This window comes from Propithecus coquereli, unplaced genomic scaffold (genome assembly GCF_000956105.1).
Source record: "Propithecus coquereli isolate 6110/MARCELLA unplaced genomic scaffold, Pcoq_1.0 Scaffold377, whole genome shotgun sequence".
NCBI lineage: Eukaryota > Metazoa > Chordata > Mammalia > Primates > Indriidae > Propithecus > Propithecus coquereli.
The window spans coordinates 274,873-287,263 of record NW_012149474.1 but is presented as its reverse complement, the minus strand read 5'-3'; the positions used below and the strand labels follow the sequence as shown (position 1 = coordinate 287,263).

Genomic DNA, 12,391 nt, shown 5'->3' with positions numbered 1-12,391 from the left:
CCCACATCTCGGCTGCCCCCTTCGGGGTGGCCCGTGCCTCACCAGCGAGAGCAGAGACGGAGCTCGACAGGCCCCACGTGCCCCAGGACAGGAGCCACAGCGATGCTGGCGGCCCTGGAGAAAGGGTGGGGGTCCGTGGGACCATGGGACCTGCACCCAGGGTTTTGGGACCCAACCAGTGGCCCCAAAACTGTCTCCCAGACAGCACAGGGGTGGGGGTGAGGGGGGAGCCAGTGCATCCTCCACACCCAGGGTCACCTCAGAAACCCAACGCAACAGACAGGAGGCAAATTTACATAATTAATAATAATAATTAACCAATAATAAATACTTAAACCTCTAATCCATAGATTGCAAATACAACAATGATAGCTTATTTTCTTGGGAACAGGAGTGGCTGGGACACAGGGAACAGGAACAGGACTTTTGCTTAAAAGAGGGATGACAGGGACAGAGGGCTGGGGTCAAAAGAACAAAGAGAAGAAACAGCTGGGGGCAGCCCCTCCTGCCCCGGCATCTCCGCAAGGTGACTGGCTGGGCCCACTCCTAGTCTCAGGACATCTGAAGGGCAGGGGACATCTGCCCTCAAAGCCTTGGGTCCCAATGACCCAGGCGGGTGCGGGGGAGGGGCAGCTGGGCTCTTCTCCTGCCCTCACTCCCAGGCTGACCCACCTGGGCCTACGTGGGCCCACCCGGGGGTGGGGGCTGGCATGTCACCTTGAAGATGCCGGGAGGACCCTGGGAAAGGAGTGTGGGGGGTTTCCTCTCCTAAGAGGCTCCCACGGTAGGGGAGACGGGGTCTTTCTCTGCCTTCAGATGGCTCTCCCAAAGTGCAGGACCCCGAGACCCTGGGAGGACCACAGGAAGGACTTCCCCGAGCAAGGCAGCACCTGCTCACGGAGGCCCCTCAACGTGCAGACGCCTGAATTCCAAGTCCCGCGTGGGGCTTGGGCTGGGAGAGCACAAGAGCCCAGGACGAGCCCTAAAACCACCCCTCCAACACCTGGGCCGGCAGCTCCCCTCTGACCAGTGGAGCCAGCACTGGCCAGCAGGGCCCTCCCGCCTGGCACCCCAGAGGCCAAGCCCCTTCCTGGCGGGGGAGGGGTGCCTCCCACCGGGCAGGGGGCTCTGGGACACTCCAAAGGAGAGGGTGGGAAATACCCTCCTAGGACTGGACCCTGCCCCCGCCCTGGGGACCCACCTCAGCTCACATTCAAGAGCCCCCTTGCCAAACACCCCCTCTGTCCTACTCCCAGCCCCTCTGAAACCTGCCCCATTGGGCCAAATGCCCATCCACACCTGCCAGGGAACAGAACAGCTCTGGGGCGGTGGGTGGCGAGGGTGCCCTCCGTGCCGCCAAGATTTGGTCCTGGAGCTGGTGGAGGGCTGGCAGTACCCTTCAGGGCACGCGAGCTCCCGGGGCCACCCCCAAACCTATGGCTTTGGTTCGGAGGCGCAGAGGAGAGGGAGGGGCCGAGAGGACTGGGGGTGGGAGGGAAGGGAGGTTCTGCGGCTCAGTTTGTGGCAAAGAAGTTTTTTTTTCCTTTTTTCCCCTTTTTCTTATGTAAAAAGTGCACAAAAGCTCCGAAAGCTCGGCAGCCTCTTTGCAAAGGTCAGCAGTGTTCCTGCGGGTGCGGTGGAGTCAGCGAGGGGACCCCAGCCCTGGCACCCCAGCTTGCGACTGAAGGTGGCCTCATATTGCTTAGAAACATGTTTCAGTTTAAATATCAGACAGTAAAAATAGAGCTCCGAGGACCACCCGGCACTGTTGCCAAATCATTGCCAGAATGAACAGCTTAAATAAATAAAAAAATCGAAATATTTACTTCTCGATAAAAATCGCAGTAAAACCATTTACCTTTCTTTGCATTATATATAATATATTTATAACGGCCCGGCTGCGGGCGGCCGAGCCGGGGCGCCGAGGGCGGCAGGGGCGCGGGGACCCGCGGGTCAGGACACCTCGATGACCTCCACGCTGCCCGAGAAGCTCGCCTGCTTGCCCAGGGCGGCCAGCTCCTCGCCGCGCGCGCGCCCCTCGGCCATGCCCTCCTCGAACTGCATCTGGCAGCTGCGGCGCTTGAACTGCGTCTCGGGGCCCGGCTCGTCGGGCCAGCCCGTCCGCGCGTCCCGGGGCTCGGCCCGCGCCGCCTCCCGCCGCCGCAGGTCCCCGCTGCTGCCGCCGCCGAAGGGCGCGAACCGCGAGCCGCCCGCGCCCTGCGCGCCCTCGGGGCTGAAGCACCAGGGCCCGTCGGGCGACGGCGTGCCCGGGGAGTCGAGCGGCGCCCAGGCCCCGGGGCCGGCCGGCTGGCCCGGGCCGGGCAGCCCCGGCGCCGACAGCGCCGAGAGGCCGTGCCGCGGAGTCTGCCGGGCCGCGTCGCCGAAGTTCAGGCCGAGGCCGTGCGCGGGGGAGCGCGCGGGGGAGCTGGCGGGGGGCCGGGGCCGCCTGCGGGGCCGGGGCCGCGCCTCGGGGGCCGCGTCCGGGCTGTCCGGGCTGGGCGAGGGCAGGCCCAGCGCGCCCCCGGACGGGCTGTCCAGCTTGCAGAGCTTCGGGGCCTCGCCGGGGTCGGGCGCGCCGGGGCCGTCGGGCCGCCCGCTCGGGGCGTAGGCCGACTTGATGTCCAGGGAGAAGGAGCGCTTGAGGCGGTTGGTGTCCTGGAGGCGATCGGAGGAGAGGTGCAGGCCGCGCAGGCCCTGCTGCAGCGCGCTGGTGGCCGGCGCCGCGGAGGGCGCAGGGGGCTCCCCGCAGGCGCCGGGGCCGCCGTCCCTGGCTGCGGAGGCCGCCGCGCTCCCGGTGGCAGCTCTCTCTGAGGTAGGTGGTGGCAGCTGCGGCAGCGGGGCCTCGGGCGTCCCCGAGTGGGGGCCCGCGTCGCCCTGCAGGGCGGCCAGCAGCTTCAGGCTGCGCTCGTACTCCAGCAGCTGGCCCAGGAAGTTGAAGTTGGGCGAGATGGACGGGCGCCGGTCCTTCACGAACCTGCGGGAGAGGGCGCCAGTGGGGAGGGGCTTCCGGCCAGGCCAGGCTGCCCACCCGGCTCGCCCAGCCCAACCCCGGCACACAAGCCGTTGAGTGCGGGCTGGGCTTAGGCCAGACCAGCACAGGTTAGGGCCGTTCTGGTGCCGCCAGGACCGCAGCCAACGCAAGGGGGGGTGTTGAGCCACGGGCGGGGGAAGGCGGTACCTGTACGCGTCGTCTGAGGACATGCCCATGGTCTTCATGATGTAGGCGATGGCGATGGTGGCAGAGCGCGAGATGCCGGCCAGACAGTGGACGATGACTTGGCAGCTGGACAGCTTGGCTTTGTCTGGGGGCAGGTGAGCCACAGCGACCAGGTGAGGGCTGGACCGAGCCCTCCCCGCCCTCCCGGCTGGCAACCGTCCGTGCTGCTCAGGGCCCCTCCCCGGCCTGAGAAGGGCCAGGCCGGCCCCTGGGGTGGGGAAGCAGCCCCTCCACCTGCCCCGCCTCACCAATGAACTCGATGGACTTGTCCAGCCAGGGCAGCAGCTTTTCACAGTAGTTGTCGTTGATGGGGATGCGCATGAAGCGGCTCTCGCAGATGAAGTCAGGCTTGGGGCAGGAGTTGCTGGCGTTCAGGACGTAGCTTATTCCGTTCTGGGTCATCAGGTCCTGGGGGAGGGAGGGCTCGTTGGAAGGGGCGGCAAGAAAGGAGAAGGGCCTGGCGCCAGGGAGCAGCGGGGGCTCCCCCCGCAGCCGGGAGGGACTTCAGAACCTTGGGGTGCTGTGCAGCCTGGCTCCTGGGGTCTCGGCTGTGTCCGAGGAGCTGGGCCCAGGAGCCCGCGGGGAAGCACGGCTGGCCTCCTCTGCCAGCCCCGCCCGCAGCCTGCACTGGGCTCCCAGGAATGTACAGTGGCCTGGGCGGTGGCTTCACCCTTTTCCGTCACCGGTTTTCAAACACGGGATTCTTTCAGAGCTGGCCAGGGGCCAGTGACATCAGCAGTATGGCATGTGGGGCCACCGCTTCTGACCCAGCCCTGCGGGGCTCCTCCCTGAAGCCCTGCTGTGGTCCTGGGGCTGGAGGCCTTGGTCCCCGCACCTCACCCACGCTCACCCCACACCCGGCCCTCCCCCGCCAGCCTGCAGCCCCCTTCCTCCCCCGGCTGTGCACACACCTTGTCCAGGACGTCCTTCTGAGAGCCCAGGTAGAGGTGAGGCAGGATGCGGGTCAGGCCCACGCTAGGGGCGGGCAGGCAGGGCTGGGAGAGGCTCACGGACAGCAGGGTGCCAGGCCGGCCCTCACAGAGGCCAGGGAAGCAGGAGGAGAACGTGGCAAAGCCCCCTGCGGAGAGGCAAAGACGGGAGTGTGGGCAGGAGAGAGGGCCTGGGGTGCCCCATCTACCGCTGTGGCCCAGCCACGCCCAGCCCTGCCAGCCCGGACCCAGGCAGGGCCAGGAGCGGGCAGAGCCTCTGGCCTGAGCGCCTGGCCTCCGGCCTGAGGCCCGCTCTCCCCACAGCAGGGGTGCGTGCTGCCGCCCTGAGCCTGCACCAATGCCCACGTCTTCCTCACGCAGACGAGGGGCTGACCCAGCTGAGGACAGGCCGGGGTGGCCAGCACAGCACGCGCGGGCCGGGCCGGGCCGAGCCTTCCTCCACCCCTCCCTGCCTACTGCTGGCCGGGCCCTGGCCCAGGCTTGGGTGCCAGCACCGGGAGACAAGGGCTTCTGCGGGGGCCCTCCCCCTGCCCCGGGCATGACATCACCCACGGGAACTGGCACGGGAACTGGCACGGCAGCAGGGCGTTTGCGGTTGGTCACAGCTCCACCCTGCCCAGCAGGGGAGGACAAGGAGCAGAGGAGCCCTGGTAGTGGGAGCTCGCCGCACGCTGGCGGGCACACGCCTGCCGCCTTCCACGCACATCCAGGTCCTGGGGCGCGGTGCGGGGAGAAGCCCCTCCGCCGAGTCCTGGCCTCACCTGACTCCGTGACTCTGGGCAGGGCTCGCCACGCCTCCCGCCTCAGTTTCCTGGTTCTGCCTGCCACGCGGCATTGTTGTGAGGCTCAGAGAAGACGATGACCGTGAGGACACAGTGAGAGTGGACCTGGCCACACCCGGCCCGACGGGGCTGATCCCGACTCAGACTAGGAACGGGGGACGCCCGCCTTGGTAGGGTGAGAACGGCTCGGCAAGCCCCAGGGCTGAGTGTGCCTCTGGGGACACAGCCCCCACAGCGGGTGGGCTACTGTTTCTGGGCCCCGTGGGCCCAACCAGCACCAGAGACAACTGGACACGGCCACCTTCTCCCACCAGAGGCAGCGAGGACGCTCAGTGGGTCTCAGGCCCAGGGTCCTGGCACTTCCCTGCCCTGGTCTGCAGAAGAGGCTGGTGCTTCCCGGAGACAGGAATCTGGGCTCCACCTTGATCCCTGGCCGGGCTCAGTGGCCAGTTCTGCAGATGCCCACCCAGAATGCCTGCGTGTCAGCTCCCAGGGCCTGAAGAGGGCATGACCGTGGGGGCCACAGAGATGGGGCACCTCCAGGTACTATCCCTGGAGGAGAAGCAGTCCCTTCCTGGGGAAGCTGCTGGCCTCACGGGGAGAAGCAGCTGACTGGGGTCGCCATCGTGCCACAGGGCACAGGTTCGCAGGCTGCCCTGAGAGCAGGCTGGGCAGGGGCTCCCGGATGTTTGCTGGGGGTCTGCGCCGTCTCTCCGTGGGCTGTGGTGTGCGCCTCCCGTCCTCCCCACCCGCGCCAGGGGTCTTTGCTCTGCTCGCTGCTCTTGGCGGGGCCTGGCCAGAGTGGTTGGGGGCGAAGGCCATCAGAACCCTCCCCAGCCCTGCCCACCTCCCGAAGGAGGGAAGGCAGGAGTGTCCCTGGACAGATGAGAGCCCTGACACCTTCTCAGCAGTCCCTCAGGGACGCTTCCCGGGACCCCCACGGAGCCAGGTAGCTTGGGTGCCCCTGCCCACTCTGCTATGGGTTCCGGCGATCCCGGGGCCACCCAGGCCCTGGGGTGGGTGACGGACTGAATGAGTGACCCTTTGTAGGTCCCGGCAGTCCTTGGGGCCTGGGGAGGCACCCCTCCCCCTGCATCCCCCAGGAGGCCCCCCAGGGGTCAGGGAGGGCACAGCGGCTCACCCACTACTCGCTGCGAAACCCAGAGCGCACAAAGGCGCGCACCCCGTCCCCCAATCAACATTTTCCTTCCTGTTCTCACGGGTTCGGGGCAGAGCCAGCCGAGAGCAGAGGCTGTGCCCACCCAGGGGTGGGGGGGCTTGTGGGCAAGGCAGGGAGGCCATCCTGCACGCGGGGTCCCGATTTGGTGCCCCTGTGAGCTTCCCGTACACCTGGGGGCCATGACTCCTCCCTGGCTTGGCCTTTGGAGAAATGGGGACACCTACTGTCCCTTCACAGGCTGGACACAGGCAGGAAGGCAGCCCAGAGGGCTCAGAGTCGAGCAGGGCACAGCCAGGTCACCCGTGAGCCCTCCTGGCGAATCCCAGGCCAGGCCTGCCCCACCAGGTGCTAGAGAGGACCCAGCCTCCCACGCTGTCCTAGCCTGGCCACCACGGAGACAGCCCCTTCAGCGCTCTGGCCTTTTCCCAGCGCAGCCCGGGGCTGGGAGGGTGCCACTGGGGGCCCTCTTAGATTCCCAGAGGGCCTCATGGCCCCATTCCTGACCAGGACAGCAAGCTGGGCCCCAGGAAGGTTCCAGCTATGCCCGGGGCACCTGCAAAAAGCCCAGAACTCTCCAGCCCTCCCTCCAAACGGAACCTGGAGGATGGAGGTTGGATCCAAGGGTGCCCCATTCTGAGGCCTCTGGTTCCAAGAGTGCACACATGCACACAAACCCCAAATCCCACCCAGCAGGCTCAGGGTCCCTGCAGACGCTGGAGGCGGGACACACGCACTCACAGGCAGATGCTGGCTGCCGGGCACCCCGTGACTGCGCCAGTCCAGAAACGGGGGACACTTGGCTCGTGCCCAGACACACGTGGAGAGAGGGTAGCCCATGTCCTGTACGCGACACTGAACCGCCACCCCCAAGCCTCCTAGGCACCCTCCAGGGCTGGGCACAGATGGCCAAGGCGGCTGGCACACCCTGTGGCCCCCTCCCAGGCTGGCTGAAGGTCCCTGCCCCCACAGGACGCTGGTGCTGGGGCCACCAGGCTGCCCACTTGCCCCCCGTGTCTGCAGGTGGCGGGGGCTCAGGGCGCTCTGTCGCTGGGGGGGGGAGTGGGGACCTCAGCCCTCCACACTCTCCCCTGCCCACCCCAGCCCCTGGTGCCCGGAGGCCTGGTGGCAGGGACATCAACAAAGACCCCTGTCCTGGGCCAGGGAGGGTCCGGCTCTAGGCCCTGGGCCCTCCAGGAGGTGGATTCTGCCGAAGCACCCTCAGCCACGGCCCCAGGAGGAAGGAACCGGAGTGTGTGTGAGTGTGCGTGGGGGAGGGGGTCCCCGCCTCCGGTTTGGGGGCTCAGGTATCCCTGAGGGGCCCTGCTAGACCCCAGGCAGCAGCCGTGAGCACTAGGCTGTTGCTAGGCAACCTGCGCTCAGCTGGGCTTTCAGGGATTTTGGGCGTGGGACCCCTCTGGGGCAGACTGAGGCTTCCAGAGGGTGGGGCTCTGCCTCCCCACCGACAGGGAGCTCTGCACATCTCTGCCTGGACGCCGGGCCTCTGGGGGCTTCCTCCTGTGCTGGGTGGGCCTGTATTGGAGGGGCCTGAGTATGGGGTCCCCAAGGAACCCAGAGGTACCAAGAGTCCCCCCGCCCAGGCTGACGGTGGCAGGGCGGGGCCTGGCACCCACCTGTGAGGATGGCCACGCTGTGGAAGCAGCCGTCCAGCTTGCTCAGCAGGATGGACAGGAAGCTGTCTGCGGCCAGCACGCTGGCGTCCCGGGTGCTCTGGTCGTAGACCACCACGTCCTGCGGCTCCGCAGCCTCCACCTGGGGGCCGCAAGGGTAGAGGTCAAGGTGAGCTCAGGGTCTGCTGGCCCCCGTCGGACACCGTGCCCCTGCCCTGCCCCAGCCTGCCCTCACTGGCCCAAGGGGAGGCCACACAGGGCCAGACGACGGTGGGGAAGGGGCAGCTGTCACCTGGCAGGGGCCTCCCCACACCTCACACTTTCCTCCTGCGGGGGTGGGGGACAGGTACAGCCGCCCACAGCCACCAGGCAGGTGCTGCTCTGTGCAGCCGCACCCCAGGCACTCTCACATGGCTGAGGGGATGGACACCGTGGCACCCCTGGGGGCCAGGGCTGTAGGGAGCAGACAAGGTGAGCATGACAGGGTCCCTGGGGCCTCTCCACCTGCCTGCCCAGGACGTGGCCTGGGCTGGCTCCCACATGTCGGAGCTCGAAGGCTCCCGCAGAGCCCGCACGGCTCTTCTTCCCTCCGCGGCCCCCAGGGACCCAGGAGGTCCCCCCACCCCTGCACCGATTCAGGGGCAGCAGCTGGAAGCTGGGTCGGTTCCTCCTGCCCTCCCCCCACCCCAGCCCAGCCTTCGGGCCAGATGTTGGGCGGCTTTTGCTCTGACAGCACGGGCGCCCCGCCCCCCAAGCACACTGGGCCCTTAAGCCAGCTGAGCTGCCAGCCCCGCGCTGGGTGATGTCACCGGCAGCCAATGGGACGGCACTCCAGCCAGGAGTCCTCGCTGGGGGTGATTAATCACCGGATTCCCCTCATTGCAGGCTGCAGGGAGCCGGTTCTGGCCTTGGGGTGGGCTCCCGACAGGCCAGCCCACCTGTCCTCTCCCGCCCTGGCTCTGAGCAGGCAGGTGTGTGACCGGCCTCCCCTGCAGCCTCCAGGCACGTTACCCCCCCCCCCCGCAGCTGGTCCGGCCTCTCCCCTGCATTCACAGCTCACTCCTCCCCGCAGTGTGCCTCTTTCTGAGCCTGGGCTGCTGGGGAAGGCGGTGGATGCGTCCCCGGGACCTGCCGTTGCGGAGGTGTCAGGAGACACGGCCCGGTCCGTTGAGCCAAGAGCCCGCAGCTGACGCGGTGCTGCGTGGTGAGCCTGGGCTGCTGGGGACACCGCCCCGGACTCCGTCCTGGCCCACCATGTGTGTGTGTGGGAGGAGCAGGCACGCCCAGACCTCGGTGCAGGAAGGGGCACGTGTGCAGAAAGAGGCAAGCTGGGGGGTGCCCCACAATGCCCGAGCTGTGACCCCAAGAAACCCAGTTGGGTCTCAAGAGCATAGAAAGGGGCTGCCCCACCCGGGGCCCAGCAGGAGGCAGTCGGCCCGGGTACCTGGCTGCGCACGGCCGGCTGGACGAGCTCCGCGATGGTCACCTTGCCCTGCTGCAGCCGCCGCTTCACCAGCTTGGAGCAGCAGATGTTGACGGAGCTGAGCACGTGCCAGCTGTTGTACTCCACGAAGGAGCGGCTGTCGATCACCAGCGGCCCCCCAGGCCCTCCCCGCAGCAGGCTGGCCAGCTTCTTGGCATCCATCACCTTCCTCGGGAGCCGGTCCCCAGCCATGGTGGGGTCCTGGGCAGTGCGGCGACCCCCGACACGAGGAGGGGCTGCTCCGACGGCCCGGGGCGTGGCCTTGCGCTCAGTGTCACCTAGCACATGGCGCCAGACCTATGGGAGAGGAGGACGTCAGCAGTGCTGCAGGCCCCAGAGCGCACCCGGCCAGCGCCCCTGCAGGGGCTGGGGCTGGGACCTGAGGCCACCAGAGTGTCTGGGCCCGACACGTGCCGAGGGGCCTTCTCCCTCGGAGGAACCAAAGTGTCAGCAAGTTGGAGGAGCCCGCGGGAGAGACCCGCTGCTGTTCCGCCGCTGCTGTCCACGCCACAGTGCCAGCTCCTGGTGGACACAGCGAGGCAGGGGAGGCCCACGGGGCACCCAGAGGGCACCTTCTCGGGGCTGGCCTGGTCCCTGGGCACATCACAGCCACGCATTCCAGAACACTCCATCCCAGCACTGGGGTGCATGCCTCTTCTGCGCTGGCCTCCTCATCTTCCCAACCACCAGGAGCCAAGGAGTCCAGGGGTCTAGAACTTTCCCCTCCCCTCCTGGCTCAACCCTGGGGAGCCCAATCCATGGAGATGAAGTTCCGGGCCGCTCTGTAAATGGATAATCCGGACTGAGGCAGATGTGGGTGCTTTCCAGAGGCGGGTGGACAGGCCGGCTGGGGGCTTGGGTGTGGGGGCTCCTTTGTTCCTGCCGTTGTCCTAGCTCTGCAGGCTGAGGTTTCGCGCCCTGCCAGCCCACTGCCCAAGGGTCTGGGGGCAAGGGCCCAGCCCCTGCAGGGGTACGTCTCACCCTCAGAGCAGGGTGGGGCCTCAGGCTCAGCACAGGCCTGGGGCCCGGCGGTCCCTCGGGGCCTGGAGTCCCAGGTTGGGTTGAGTGGGGGCAGCCCTAGGATGAAGGTCCACGTGTCTGGGACCCTCGGGGGTGCTGGTGTCCTCGGCGTAGCCTGCAAAGGCTTGGGGCACGGGGGTGCCGGGAGGTGTGGCTGGGGTCTGGGGACTCAGAAGCCCCTCCTGCGGCTCAGTGGCCAGCTTCTGCCACCCCGCCTGTCAGGCCCTGTCTCCTCTGCCACCTGCCAGGACTGGCCTTCCCCTAGGCCCACCCGAGACTCACAGACCCAAGAGGCACACAGCATCACAGTGACGAGTTTGTTTTAAATGTGGGGAAACTGAGGCTCAGGGCAGGGATGGGACCAGCACAAAGTCACACACAAGACTGGACAGGGCTCCTGGGTGTCCCCGCAAGGCCCTCCCCACCCAGCTCAGCGCTGGGGGAGGCCCCGAGGGCCACAGTGGCAAAGGCCCCTACACAGGCCCCCAATCTATAGCCACAGAGACGGAGGGCGCTGGGAGGAGGTGCCCTGATGACCCTTGCACTGCACAAACAGCAATGCTGGGGACAACAGTGCCACCACCCTGGGTCAGCCCCTAGGCTGGCGGAGCAGGGGCTGACGGACGGGTCCACAGAGCAGAAACCGGGGGCAGGGCTGAGACCCCCACCCCACGTGGGAGTCCTGGCCGCGGGCTCTCCTTTCCCCAGACACTGCTGGCTTGGCCCTGCCTGGCCCCTCCTTGTGGGCACATGGCATCTGTGCCCATTGTCCCCAGCACCCTGCTGTAGATGTCCCCCTCCTCCCCTCCTGGGGGTGGTGCGAAACCCCGGCCCCTGGAAGGGCAGCCGTAGGCCGAGGCAGCACAGCTGCCACCAAGGAGCCGTGACAGAACCTGGGACCCCATCGCAGACACCCCCCCCAGGCCTGGATGCCCATCTCCACCACGGGGGGACGAGGCCCAGGGGCGAGGCTAGGGAGGCCGCCCCTCGGGCCACACCAAGCAAGTTCAGCAGCAAAAGGGCCTGTCTGCGAAAGGGGGTCCCCGACCCAATTCCTGCACCGGCTGCTTTGGGCAGTTTTTCCTGAGTCCTAACCTGAATCTCAGGCAAGGTAGAGAGGGGAGGTCTGCCAGGTCCCGCTGGCCTGGGCAGAGCCTCCCATCCTTGGACGGAGGACCAAGAACCCAACTCCAAGGCCCAGGACCCCGAGGGCCGCAGCGAGGTGTGGACACCGCAGGCCAGGGGTCTGCCGGCGAAGCCTCAATGTCCGCCCTCAGTTAAGTGGGGGCGGGTCACCTGTCACCTAAAACAACGGAAGCAAACAGGTCTGCCAGCCACGGTGGGTGCTGGGGAGACCCTCAACCCCCTGCAGCCAGGCCTGGCGTTCAGGCTGCCCAGAGAGAAGCTGAGCAGGCTGAGGGTGGGCAGATGGGCCTGCACCTGGCCACGCCCCTGCCTCCCCGGCAACCCTCTCCGCTCCAGGAACCACCACAGCGTTGTCATTTGCAGCCAAAGGGGACTCGTTAGCAAGTTAGCACCTCCGACGTAGCCATGGCAACAGCAGAGGTGCCAGGCAACCGCTGCTCCTGCGGCAGCGGGCAGCGAGAGCAGGCTCCGCAGCGGAGTGGGCAGGTCGCCCTCCTCGAGCTCTCCCTCCCTGCCGCCCGCAGCAGCTGCCCAGGAGCGGGGCCAGCAGTGACCCCCAGCCGCCCTTCCTCCAGCCCCTCCCCCGCCCTGCCAGACCTGGTCCTGACCCTCCTCCCAGTCCCCCCCCCCGCCCCGCGTAGCTCAGGGGCCTCCCTCCCCCTCTGAATGAGCACCCCCCCTCCGCAGGAAGCCTCTGTCCGGTGCTGGCCTCTGGGGGCCCATCCTCAACCACTGGGTCTCCCGGACCTAAAGCTCCTGGGGGGCAGACCCCTCACCTCTGGCCTCCCCCCGTGCTATGGATTGGGCTGTCACTGGCAGGCTGGGGGTGGGCCGTGGGACACTCAAGACAGCCTTGAGCAGACCAGCTGGGCTGGCACAGGCCAGGTGGACACAGAGGAAACAAAAACGTGGATGCCACGGATCCAAGCCCTCCTCCCCAGCCTTGGTCCACACCCTGTTTGGGAGCCGGGTGGAGAATTCTACC

The 12,391-nt window shown here is 67.5% G+C and overlaps 1 protein-coding gene across 2 annotated transcripts; it reads right to left on the bottom strand.

Annotated features, from left to right (window-relative positions):
* Positions 1-1,552: 1,552 nt before the first annotated feature.
* Positions 1,553-11,614, bottom strand: DUSP8 (dual specificity phosphatase 8). Of its 2 annotated transcripts, none has more exons than XM_012652053.1 (7): positions 11,356-11,614; positions 9,202-9,537; positions 7,761-7,899; positions 4,129-4,295; positions 3,466-3,625; positions 3,179-3,302; positions 1,553-2,974 (listed from the first exon to the last, which is right to left on the bottom strand). In XM_012652053.1, the coding sequence occupies exons 2-7, from the start codon at positions 9,430-9,432 to the stop codon at positions 1,954-1,956; spliced, it is 1,842 nt and encodes a 613-aa protein (XP_012507507.1). In that variant the 5' UTR covers positions 9,433-9,537; positions 11,356-11,614; the 3' UTR covers positions 1,553-1,953. The 2 variants fall into 2 exon arrangements, with proteins under 2 accessions (XP_012507507.1, XP_012507508.1); XM_012652054.1 differs by lacking the exon at positions 11,356-11,614 and adding an exon at positions 9,620-9,678.
* Between the last annotated feature and the right edge of the window lie 777 nt (positions 11,615-12,391).

Excerpts from the sequence above, each read along its gene's own strand:
- DUSP8 (XM_012652053.1), bottom strand. The coding sequence starts at position 9,432 with ATGGCTGGGGACCGGCTCCCGAGGAAGGTGATGGATGCCAAGAAGCTG. Across the intron at positions 3,626-4,128 it reads AGAAGGACGTCCTGGACAAG|GACCTGATGACCCAGAACGG; the intron begins GTGTGTGCACAG and ends TCCCTCCCCCAG. Across the intron at positions 3,303-3,465 it reads CAAGTCCATCGAGTTCATTG|ACAAAGCCAAGCTGTCCAGC; the intron begins GTGAGGCGGGGC and ends ACCTGCCCCCAG.